This window comes from Peromyscus eremicus, chromosome 1, assembly GCF_949786415.1.
Source record: "Peromyscus eremicus chromosome 1, PerEre_H2_v1, whole genome shotgun sequence".
Lineage (NCBI taxonomy): Eukaryota > Metazoa > Chordata > Mammalia > Rodentia > Cricetidae > Peromyscus > Peromyscus eremicus.
Window position 1 is genome coordinate 95,913,060 of NC_081416.1, and position 11,628 is coordinate 95,924,687.

Here is an 11,628-nt window from a genome sequence, read left to right on the forward strand (position 1 = left end):
TTAAGAGATGTGCTCAACTGTGACTGGAAGGACCACTGTGACCTTTGTAAACTGGACTCCTGCCCTGATACCCCCCCTTGAGGTTTCAGGAAGAATGTACATGCTGACGTGACTGTACCCACTCTGTGATCACACCATGTTCTTGTGAAACGAAATTGTATGAAAATTGTAGTCTTATAGCTTTTGTGGGTTTTTCCTTTAAAAGCCCCCATGGGGCTGCAGTAAGATGCAGCTCTTGGTCTTAGGAGCAGAGTTTACCCTTCTGTACAGAAGCCAATAAAATCTTCATGCCCTTGCATCAACTGGACTGGAGTCTGGGTTCATGGGGCGCCCACTTGAGACCCTAAACTTTGGGGTCCAACAGAGATAAGAGAAATCCTTGCCTATGTTATCAGGAGATGGGACTGTGTACACTCCAGGTCAGCATCAGGCTTTCTGGTAAGAGACTTGTAAGGAGAGAATCAGAGAGTCACACTGACTACTGCTGATAAAGGAGCACATGAGTAGTTTGATGCTTTTAACATGAAGATGGGATTTTGTCCTTGGAAAGAAAGGGATGGATAGATGGTTGTGGTGGTATTTGCTCCACCCATGACCTAGGGCTATAGGCCCAAAGGAGGCGGTGCCTCTTCAACCTGACTTCTTAAAAGAAAAGGGAGAAGGATCAGGAGCCTCTGTTCTCTGCTGCCTGCTTCCTGGTCAGATCTGACTGCCTGGTGGATTCGCTCCTGGTCAGAACAGAGGACGACTTAAGCTGTGTACTCGGTTCAGTATTCGTGAGTGTATGTCCTCAATTTATGTCTTAATAAGTCTCTATTACTCATTAAATAGACTGACGTGAGTTGATCTTAATAGAAGGTAGGTTACACAAGACTGTTGGAAGGAAACTCTTTCTGCTCTTCAGTAAAAGGAAAAAACAACCCTGCATCTGAAATTTTTCACTTGGGATGAAATTAGAGTAGAGGCCTTTAAAGTATGACATAATGCTCCTTTAGCTATGTCTCTAAACTTCTGTCCCTATTTCTTCTTTCCTGTGTTCTTTTCCCTTATCATGGAGGTCACTGTTGATGTCTACACGGCGTCCATGCTGATTTTCCCTTTCTTACTTGTCCCCCTTTTGATCATCCCAATCACACAGGTACCTGAGCAGAAGTGTCAGGAGTCAGGAGATACAGACACAGGATCACAGCAAGAATGACCTCATCAGTACTGGGGAAGATCAAGGAGGAGGTGATCTGTCCTATTTGCCTGGAACGGATGGTGGAACCTGTGAGTATTGATTGTGGTCACACCTTCTGCCGAGCCTGCATCACACGGAACTATGAGACCAGCGAAGGCGAAGAAGAGGAGGGTGTCTGCCCTGTGTGCCGAGTGAGTTACCTGTTTGGGAATCTGAGTCCTAATCGAAATGTGGCCAACATAGTGGAGAAGCTAACAGGGATCGAGTCCAGCCCAGAGGAGGAGCAGAAGGTGAATGTCTGTGCACAACATGGAGAGGAACTCCAGCTCTTCTGTGAGAAGGACATGGTGGCCATCTGCAGGCTTTGTGAGCAGTCTCAGGAGCACCGTGGTCACCAAACAGCTCTCATTGAAGAGGTGGCCTATAAGTATGAGGTAAGAAGTGGGAGTGTGTGGGACACAGAGCAGGAGACAGTAACAGATGAGGAACCTCCACTTGGTGTGACAGGTCAATAACCTGGACATCATAGACTCAAGGCTTGGTAATCATTCCATCCTTTCCTACCTTCAGAGTCCTAAAAACACATGATGATTTATTCTACTTAATTGTATAAGAATCTGCCTTGCTGGGCGGTGGTGGCACACACCTTTAATCCCAGCACTCGGGAGGCAGAGCCAGTCAGATCTCTGTGAGTTCAAGCCCAGCTTGAACTCTGGGCTAGAGAGTGAGTTCCAGGACAGACTCCAAAGCTATACAGAGAAACCCTGTCTCGAAAAAACCGAAAAAAAAGAAAAAAAAATCTTCCTGGACTACAAATAGTAAGATAGAAAAGAATGTCTTGGAACTGTCCCTGTGAAGTTGAGTCAATGACCAAGAAAAGCCAAGTACAAGTGTAGAACTGCTAATTTATTCCATATTTATCTTCTTTCAACGTTTATGTCAGATTCATTCATCTACCTAAAATCCAGTCTAGTGACATCAACAATTGGGTTAGTAAATGAGTGACAGCAGCAAAGAGAATGTGCATGTGGCAGTTGAAACATCTGGAAAGAGGGGAAAGAACTCCATAATGAGATACATAGAGGCAAGCTTTGTGTTGGGTCTTGGTTTTCTGTTGTTTGTTTGTTTTGAGCCCACATACAAACTCACAAAAACTGTCTGCAGCATGCTTAGGGCCTGCAGGGGTCTGCACCAGATGGGATCCTAGAGCTAGAAGAAGTGGACACATAAACCACCCCAAATCCAAAAGCAATCTCCAATTGATAGCTACTTATAACTGAAAAGTTACTTTTCTCTAGAGCAGTCTCAGTGGGGAAATAAACCATTCTTAAGGACAGGTCCCATGCCCAGCAGTAGATGGATGACCACTCAAAATGAACTGAACCCACATTTGGAGATTCTTTCTCCACAATGTTAAGTCTGGGCTGTAGTGATTATTGTCTTATTATTCCTTAAACGACTGTTTGTTTTCTTCTTTTTTGAGGGGTAGAGGGAAGAAAGGGGGTTTTGAGACAGGGTTTCTGTGTAATAGCCGTGGATGTCCTGGGGACTTACTTTGTAGACCAGACTGGCCCACAAACTCACAGAAATCTGCATGCCTCTGCCTCTTGGGTGCTGGAATTAAAGGTGTGTGCCAGGAAGCCCTAAACTGGTTGTTTCCTAACAATACACATAAAGGGTGTGGATCTAAACGGGAGGGGAGGCAGGGAGGAGTAGGGGCAGGGGAATCTGTAATTACAGTATATTGTATGAAAAAATATATTTTGGTAAAGGAAAAAATGTTAACTACAGGAATAAAAATTTATTTATTTATTTATTTATTTATTTTGTTTTTTCAAGACAGGGTCTCACTGTGTAGTTTTGACGCCTATCCTGGATCTCTCTGTAGACTGGTTGGCCTTGAACTCACAGAGATGCCCCTGGTTCTGCCTCCTGAGTGCTGGGATTAAAGGCGTGTAACACCAACACCACCACCACTAGTGCCCCATTTAGGAAAAAAAAATTTTATTAAAGAAAAAGAATGTGCAGGTGGCCAATGTGGTGGTACATGACTCAATCCCATAACCCTGGCAGCTTATGAGTTTGAGGGTATACAGGTCTACACAGAAATTCCAGGCCAGCCAAGGCTACATAGTAAGACCCAGTTTAAAAAACAACACCAATTCGGGTGTCAATTTCCAGGTATGTGGTGTGTGTGTGTGTGTGTGTATTTTTATATGAAAGGCAAAAAAAACTAACAGTTATTCCCGTTTTCTGATGCTACAATCAAGTAAAGGTTTGTACTTGGGTAACTGACTAAGAGAGATTTCTGTTCTTTGTATGAACATTGTGTGTGTAGGAATAGGAGAATGGATTGAGCTGGAGACTGAAGATTTACATACTTTATGTACATAAATCATGGAACCAATTTATAAAAGACAACAGTCTTAGGCTTCCTGCCTTTCCAGAAAGGCTTCTTGACCTTTAGTTAAAAACAGCTGTCCTACTAAGCACACATCTTGACTCTGCTACAATTCCTCTCCCACAGGGGAAACTCCAGGCAGTTCTGCAGGAACAGAGGGCAAATCAGAAAAGATGTTACGAGTGGAAAGATGACCTTCAAAAGGAGAAAATCTTCTGGAAGGCAAGTGGGGACCCTAATTCCTAAGGGAGTTAGGCTGATGCCTGGGAGGGACCTGGGCAAGAAGCTCCCTGGTTCTTCATTCCCAGGTAGTTGATGAGGACAAGAGGCCTTGATTACTCCTCTCTACCTGTTCCCTGGAGCTGGGGCTGCACACTGAGTGCATCACAACTGAGCCTGGCTATGTGGGGAGCTGACACCATGGAGGGGGTCTGGAGAGAGTGGGCACTGAGTCCTGGATCTCACTCCTGTGGTGCTTTCTGTAGCTGTGACTGTTGGGGAAGATGCTTGGGAACAGGCACAGTTCTTCTGTTCTTGGGGTTTAGCTTCTCTCATGGGTTCAGAGGTAGAATAAGGAGATTTACAGGCAGGAAAAAGAGTCTGTGGGACCTGTGTAAAAACTGAGACACACCAAGGCATCCCACTTTGGCTCAGATGGCCTTGGTAAAGGTGACCTAAGATCTTTGTTTTGGAATGTCATCAACAGACACTGAGAGGAGACACATGTTTCCCTAACAACCTTCCCTTCCCAAGCACACTTCCCTGTGAGAACTCCCCATCAGAACAGTGTTTTTCTGTCTTCCAGTCCCATTAGGATAGTCTGAATTCCTCTCCTTTTTCTTATTCCTGAAGAACCAAACAAAGGGTTATGTACAAAAAGTTCAGAAGGAGTTTAAAGGACTTCGGGAATTCCTGAACTCCAAGGAGAAGAATGAGGTGCAGAAGCTGAAGCAGGAGGAGGAAGACATTATGAACAGCCTGGCAGAGTCTCAAAGTCAGGTAGTGAAGCAGAGGGAGTCAGTGAGAGACCTCATCTCAGATGTGGAGCATCACTTGCAGAGCTCAACCATGGAAATGCTGCAGGTAAGACTGCAGGAGGTCCCAGCATCTGAGAGTCAGGACCTGAAAGCCATTTCCCTCCCTCTGTGCTGCTGTGACCTTCTTGGTGAGGACAGTAGGACTCTCTGGGCCCTCCCTGAACTCTGTCCTAAAAAAGCTTCAGAGTCTGGGGAATCATTGCATGCATGGATAGCAAGGGGAAATTGCATTTTTTAGTTTATCAAGTATAGTATAAAAGCTGAACCTTGGAGAGAAAATCAATTGCATCATGGGTAGTTATTACCCTGCTGTAATGCTGAGCACATTTTCACCTGTCATTAGTCACTTCATCTGAACTTGAAATTAGTAGAAATTGTTCCTCCCCTCCAGTGTTTAGAGATTTTCATCTCCACTGCCTCTGATTCCACTGGTGTGGTTAGTGGGAGGGAAGTTACCATCCAAGATCTCAAAGTTTTCACCGAATCTGTCTTCGAGTTGCTGAGATGAAAGGTATCTTCTTTTATCCTTACAGGCATAAAATTTGTATTGTATTTTATCTCTATTACATTTTTAAATTATTTAAACCAAAGTCATATTCTGGTGATGAATATCTCTGTAAGAATTTGTTTCTTTCATCTCAATTGTCAATGTTATAGACTTTGGTAGTTTTAGGAACTTTTCATACTCCTTTAATTTATTGGTTTCCATTGTGTTAATTTAATTGATTGAGAACACTCACTTATCACCTGTATTAGACAGAATCATACATATATGGCTAACCTAAGTAATTCTCATAGATACTAATTACAACCACCATTCTCTACAAGTCTGAAACTGTATCTCTTGACCAAAGAATCTGCCCACCTTTCTCTGCCTCCAGCCCCTGATGACCCAAATTCTAGTTTTACTTTTGTGAGGTCAATTTTTGTACATGATACATATTTAAATAATAACACTTAGTGTTATTTTTTCCTGTGCCCACCTGGTTTAGTATACCATAAGTTCTCTGAGTTCAGCCACGTTACCACAAATGGCAATACTTCTTGTTTGGAATGTCTAATATTTTAACATACATGCCTATCACATCATTTTTATGCATTCATCTGGTGATTAGTTCTCCAGTTGATTTTATTTTGTCTACCATGATAATGACTCAGTGGACATGAGCATACAGATGTCTCTATGAGGACAAGTTTGAGCATCAAAATTCACCTATAACTAGAATGATTAGTTCTCTCCAGAATTCTTTTTATTATGGGATCCACTTTTGTTGGCTTTTGTTATATGAGAGAAAGCCATGTGTAGCCAAGCATCTACTGCCTGTGATCCCAGGACTTGAGAGCTTCTCATACACAGAGACAAAAACATGAGAAACATAGAACAATCAAAATGAAATATAAGCTTCCCAACCTAAAGCCAGGTATGCTGGCTCACTCCTTCAATCCCAGCAGTTAGAATGCAGAAGCAAATGAAGCTACCCTACAAGGCCATCCAGGTCTATATAGTGACATCTAGGCCAGAAGGGTTACTTAGTGAACCCCACAGCTGGCAAAGATGGAGACAGTAAGAGACTTCAGAATTTCCAGCTTTAAATGGAATGTATATACTGCACCTCTAATTTAAAGGCCCAGGGATCATTGCAGAAGGACAGAAAGAGTGTAAGAGTCAGAGGTGGTAGATGAGTACAAGGAAAACAATGACCTCTGCACATAGCTTAGCAGCAGCACATCTCAACTGTGATTGCCTGTGACACCAAACCTGTGCAAGTCTAAACCACACCACATTCTACTACGGAAAGTGGACTTTCTAAGGAAGTTCACTATACCACACCCAAGGAGCTACTGGAAATTGTTAGCTGCTGGGAGGAAGGGGGTGACATTTCTCAAAGAATGTAACTTTAGTTAAAATCTGTCAATATCCAGTAGAATCCACACATGCCAGAATACTTGCATAGTGTTCGGTCTCAGTCCCAGGACTGATGGCTAACTAACTGAGATGCCTACTTAACATATCAAAGTGGACCTGGTGGTTCAGGTTTTGATATCTGTCTTATATAAAAGAGCCAAATTAATATTGGAAAGCAGAAAAAGGATAATTATTACTGTGGCCACATTTGGAAGATAGACAAAGACATTAAAAAAAAAAAAAGAGTCAGAGGCAGGTGGATCTCTGTGCGTTCGAGGCCAGCCTGGGCTACAGAGAGAGTTCCAGGACAGGCTCCAAAGCTACACAGAGAAACCATGTCTTGAAAACCAAAAAAAAAAAAAAAAAACCTCTGTCTACCTTCAGTTTCCCTAACTGAGATCTAAGTTTAAATAGAGAGCCAAGGATATATACATAAGAAGAGTCCAAGTCAAGGTGTGGTCCTGTCCATCATTCTCCCATCATTATCTGGGTTACAGTCCCACACTTTAGAGTGGTCTGGTAAGTAATTAAAACTGCTTGAAATCTTTAGGAGGCCAGTTCTCCCTCTAGCTGATTCTGATTTCCTTCTCCCAATGTGAAATTACTGAAGAAGTTCTCTTGTTTGGGGGACAGGGGATTCAATTGTTTCAATTGTTTGTCAACTTGAGGACACATGTCTCTTTAGATTAACTTCTTTTCCTGCCAGGACATTAGAGAGAGAGAAGAAAAAGACACAGAGAGATATGGATAGTTTTTTGTTTTGTTTTTTTTGTTGTTTTTTTGGGGGGTTTTTTGTTGTTGTTGTTGTTGTTTTGTTGTTTTTTTGAGACAGGGTTTCTCTGTGTAGCTTTGCACCTTTTCCTGGAACTCTCTTTGGTGACCAGGCTGGTCTCGAACTCACAGAGATCCCCCTAGCTCTGCCTCCCAAGTGCTGGGATTGAAGGTGTGCGCCACAACCACCACCACCACCACCACCACCACCACCACCTTAGTTGGCTTTAAGTATCAAAGATTCTAAGCTTCTGGTCCTTGTGACTTCTTCATTACTAATATATTAAATTGTGTCTAATTACTGAATAATTTAGAAATCAGCTTGTCAAAATGTTAGTTGCAAGTAAGGTAATGGATAGCTGACATGTGTTTAGGAAAAAGTCATGTATTTATGTGTTTAGCTGTACACACAACAAAACCTATGTAGACTTTCAAACTATTCATCTTTGTTCTCCAATGTCTTGTAATATGAGACAAAAAATAGTCTATGAATTTACATATAAGTCAAGTAAAGAGCCATGCATCAAAATTATAGCATGTCTTAGAGAACTGTGAGTGACTGGCTTCATTCTCTTGACAAACTCTGGGGCCAGTGAGAGTGTGAGCAGGATTTGTAAGCACATGCAGAATATGTTATTAACTACATTTTCTCCTTCTCCCTAGGCTGTGAATTCTGTCCTAACAAGGTATGTTTTGGCTGATGGGAAAGAATAGCCCTATTGTGTGGTGAGAATTATTTAATATCCATCATGAATCAATGTCTCATGGGTTTGGGGGAATTTAGACAAAAATGTTATTCTGAAGTTGGAGTAATGAGGAGGTGGGGAAAGGCAGGATCTGCCTGTTTTGTAACTATTGAGAAGAGATTTGATTCTCTTTTAGGGACTGGGTAATGGGGAGATACAGAGTCAAGCTGAGCAGCGGGAAGAGGCAAATGCAGCTATAGGTGATTTCAGACTTCTTGTGGTTCCGTCATTCTGTCCATACTGTGTGCTTGTGTCTGGCTCTGGATCTGCATTAACAAGTACTTGATTCCTCAATTCATCCTAGCTAGGGCATGTCTTCTCTGTCTGCAATCAATGTTCACAATATTGTATATTAGGGGAATTCCTGTGTATTAGTGTTTCTCATGAGGACAGAAGAGATCCAGAGTTCCTCTGTGGTTGTACTTAGATTTTGCAAAACAGACGAGTCTGTGGGCACAACTGCTGCACATGAACCACATACTTCAGAAGACTGAAAAGCTGTACCCTCCTATGTAAAGGGTCACACCCAGGCTGTCAGCATCAGGCTCCTTCTGAACATATGGGAGCTCATGTTATTATTAATTTGGTGTTTCTGTCTTCTTTGCCAAATTATGTCATTGTGACAAAAGTACTTGAAGAATCAGGAGAGGGACTGGAGAGATGGCTTAGCAGTTAAGAGCAGTGGCTGCTCTTCAAGAGGACTTGGGTTCAATTGCCAGCACCCACATGGCGGTTCACAACTATCTGTAACTCTAGTTCCAGGGGATCTGACAAGCCCACACACACATACATGCAAAACACCAATGCATATAAAATAAGAATAAAACATTTAAAAAATGAATCAAGAGAATCAGAAGCTGGTCAAGAGTGTCCATATTGACAGCAAGGTTTGAAGTCTTGGCTTCCTCCAGATGGTTTTCTCAAACTCCATGACACTACTACCAGGAGCAGCTTTTGCACCCGACTTTAGATAGTCCTTGAAAACTCATATTTCTATCTGTCTCTGTCTCTCTCTCTCTTTCTCTCTGTCTTTCTGTTTTGTTTTTCAGACAGGGTTTCTCCGTATAGACTTGGCTGGCCTGGAACTCACGCTGTAGACTAGGCTGATTCAGAGATCCTCCTGCCTCTGCCCTCTTAAGCACAGGAATTAAAGGCATATGACTCCATGACTGGCCCACACATTATTTTTTAGCTACCTTAGTTTGGTTTTTTTTAAAAATTCACTAGCTCATCATGTCTTAAGAGTTCTGGAGAATGGGAGGAAGAGTTGGGGAGCATGTTTATACAGGTGAGGAGAGAGCTCCTGGGAATTAAGGCTTTCCCAACATCCCACAGCAAGTAAGTGGGGGGGGGGGGGGGCTCATGAGTATGTATTTCATGTCTCCAGAGTTAGTAGTCAACTCTCTCTCTCTCTCTCTCTCTCTCTCTCTCTCTCTCTCTCTCTCTCTCTCTCTCTCTCTCTCTCTCTCTCTCTCTCACCTTCTCAGAATTCTCAGGAGAGCTCCAGGACATCTATGGTTAGAATGATAGGGAGTCAGTCAGTGGTGGTCAGAGGTCACACTGTCTGAGATGTGGAGGTCAATGTTTTGTCCCTAGGAGTCAGACCTTAAGACTGAAACAGCCTGATATGGTCCCGAGAAAACAGACAAGGATCTTCCAAGCTCCAGATCTGAAAGGCATGCTGCAAGTGTTTCAAGGTGAGAACACTTGTGGGTAACTGTCAGATTCTAGGGTGGCTGGGGCTGCACTCTCTGGGAAGAGAGTGATGTTTCTGAACATGGGTTGAGGGACTCACAAAAGCAGATGATAGTGTATCCCAATGATGTCATTATATTTAATGGGACATCATCATGGGATAATCCCATGTTATATCATATTTCTAAACCTTTCCCTAATCTGGAGAGGAGATTGAATTTAATGTTTTGATTCCTTTGCCTCCATTTAATGCTGTGAATTTTCATCCTTTCAGAACTCAGGGATGCTCAACGCTACTGGGGTAAGGAGAAATCACACCATTAGCCACTCTCTTCTTACTGTATTTAGAGTTTCTCTTCTAACTCTCATGTGTCATGTTACTTCTCCCCATATACTTTTACCAATCTGCCTCTTCTTGACTATAAAAAGGCTCCTCCAAGTTCCCTCTCACTGTCTCCTTAGGCTTCAGCTCCTTATATCACAAAAAAGGCCATACATTGCCTCTCATATGACTCTTATATGTCTCATTTTTCTGCAGTTCACGTGACCTTGCGTCCAGTACAGAGGAAAAGCATTGTCATTAATGTGGACAAAGGAGAAATACATTATCGAAATGTTCATAGAGGAAGTTTGCAAGTGTCTTCAACCTATGGTTTGGGTGTCCTGGGATATCCAGCTATCCACTCAGGGAAACATTACTGGGAAGTATGCGTGTCTACAAGTGTTGCCTGGCTCCTGGGATTAAATGATGGAAGATGTACTCAACCCCAACCTCATTCAATGAATGAAATGCTCTTCAGCATGAAATATAATTTTGAAGATAAAAAACATGTAAATTATCAGCCTAAATATGGCTACTGGGTTATAGGGATGAGGAATGGTTCTGTATATAATGCCTTTGAAGAGTGTTCTGACACTCACAATGCCAGTGTCTTGGTCCTCTCTCTAACTGGTCGTCCCAGTCGTGTTGGAGTTTTCCTGGACAGAGAAGCTTGTACTCTCTCATTTTATGATGTTTCCAACCAGGGACTTCTCATCTATAGATTCTATGAACCTTCCTTCCCTGATGAAGTTTATCCATATTTTAATCCTATGGGATCTTCAGAGCCAATGACAATATGTGGGCCACCCTCCTAAACCTGACCCATATATGCACAGTGCCCCATGTCTGATGTATCTCATATGCCTGAGCTCCCTGGCATCATCATAACTGTTTCTGCTTTTGCTCTTTCCCTTTTAATAAACTTCAGTTCTCAATACAAACCAGCATGGATTCTTTTCCTTGATCCAGTTGCTTGTCTGGTTACAAGGCAATAATTCCTCATTTCCCATATTCCCAAAGAAAGTGACTCTTTCCTCATTAGGTGAGGTGAAGCCTCTGCTAACCCCACTTCCTGGTTTGTGGTGCCACAGAGGGAAGGCAGGGCCTTGTGCATGCTGAGGAGATGCTCTACCACTGAGCCACTCGACTCAGCTCTGCCGTGTCTGCACAAGCCCATCCTTCTGCCCCTGACAACGGATGAAAGAAAGTTCTTCTCCAGCTTGTCCACTAGTTTTGAAAATTATATGGAGGGCTGGAGAGATGGCTCAGAGGTTAAGAGCACCAACTGCTCTTCCAGAGGTCCTGAGTTCAATTCCCAGCACCCACATGGTGGCTCACAACCATCTGTAATGAGATCTGGCACCCTCTTCCATATACATAATAAATAAAAAAAAAAAATCATATGAAGGTGTCTCTAGCCTAGTAATGAGCCCTTAGTGGTACATCAGTTTAACCACAATGTGCTTCATCCAAACTTAAGAAGGAAACATCTGCAATGGTTCCCACTAAGACTGCGTGTTCAGAGTATCTGTGTTCTATTCCTGACACTCCACACAGCACTGTAACCCTG

The 11,628-nt window shown here is 42.7% G+C and overlaps 1 protein-coding gene across 2 annotated transcripts; it reads left to right on the plus strand.

Annotated features, from left to right (window-relative positions):
• The first annotated feature begins 1,182 nt into the window (after positions 1-1,182).
• Positions 1,183-11,244, plus strand: LOC131900989 (tripartite motif-containing protein 30A-like). 2 transcript variants are annotated; one of them, XM_059252305.1, is made up of 7 exons: positions 1,195-1,614; positions 3,708-3,803; positions 4,434-4,664; positions 7,959-7,981; positions 9,638-9,738; positions 10,011-10,037; positions 10,275-11,244. In XM_059252305.1, exons 1-7 carry the CDS (start codon positions 1,195-1,197, stop codon positions 10,871-10,873), a joined length of 1,497 nt encoding a protein of 498 aa, XP_059108288.1. In that variant the 3' UTR covers positions 10,874-11,244. The 2 variants fall into 2 exon arrangements, with proteins under 2 accessions (XP_059108296.1, XP_059108288.1); XM_059252313.1 differs by lacking the exon at positions 7,959-7,981 and having other exon boundaries at positions 1,183-1,614; positions 4,434-4,660; positions 9,611-9,738.
• Positions 11,245-11,628: the final 384 nt, after the last annotated feature.

What these genes read in the sequence shown, in the direction of transcription:
- LOC131900989 (XM_059252313.1), top strand. Translation starts at nt 1,195, where the DNA reads ATGACCTCATCAGTACTGGGGAAGATCAAGGAGGAGGTGATCTGTCCT. An exon ending in CATGCTGCAAGTGTTTCAAG is followed by an intron (nt 9,739 to 10,010) that starts GTGAGAACACTT and finishes TCATCCTTTCAG; the next exon opens with AACTCAGGGATGCTCAACGC. An exon ending in GGATGCTCAACGCTACTGGG is followed by an intron (nt 10,038 to 10,274) that starts GTAAGGAGAAAT and finishes ATTTTTCTGCAG; the next exon opens with TTCACGTGACCTTGCGTCCA.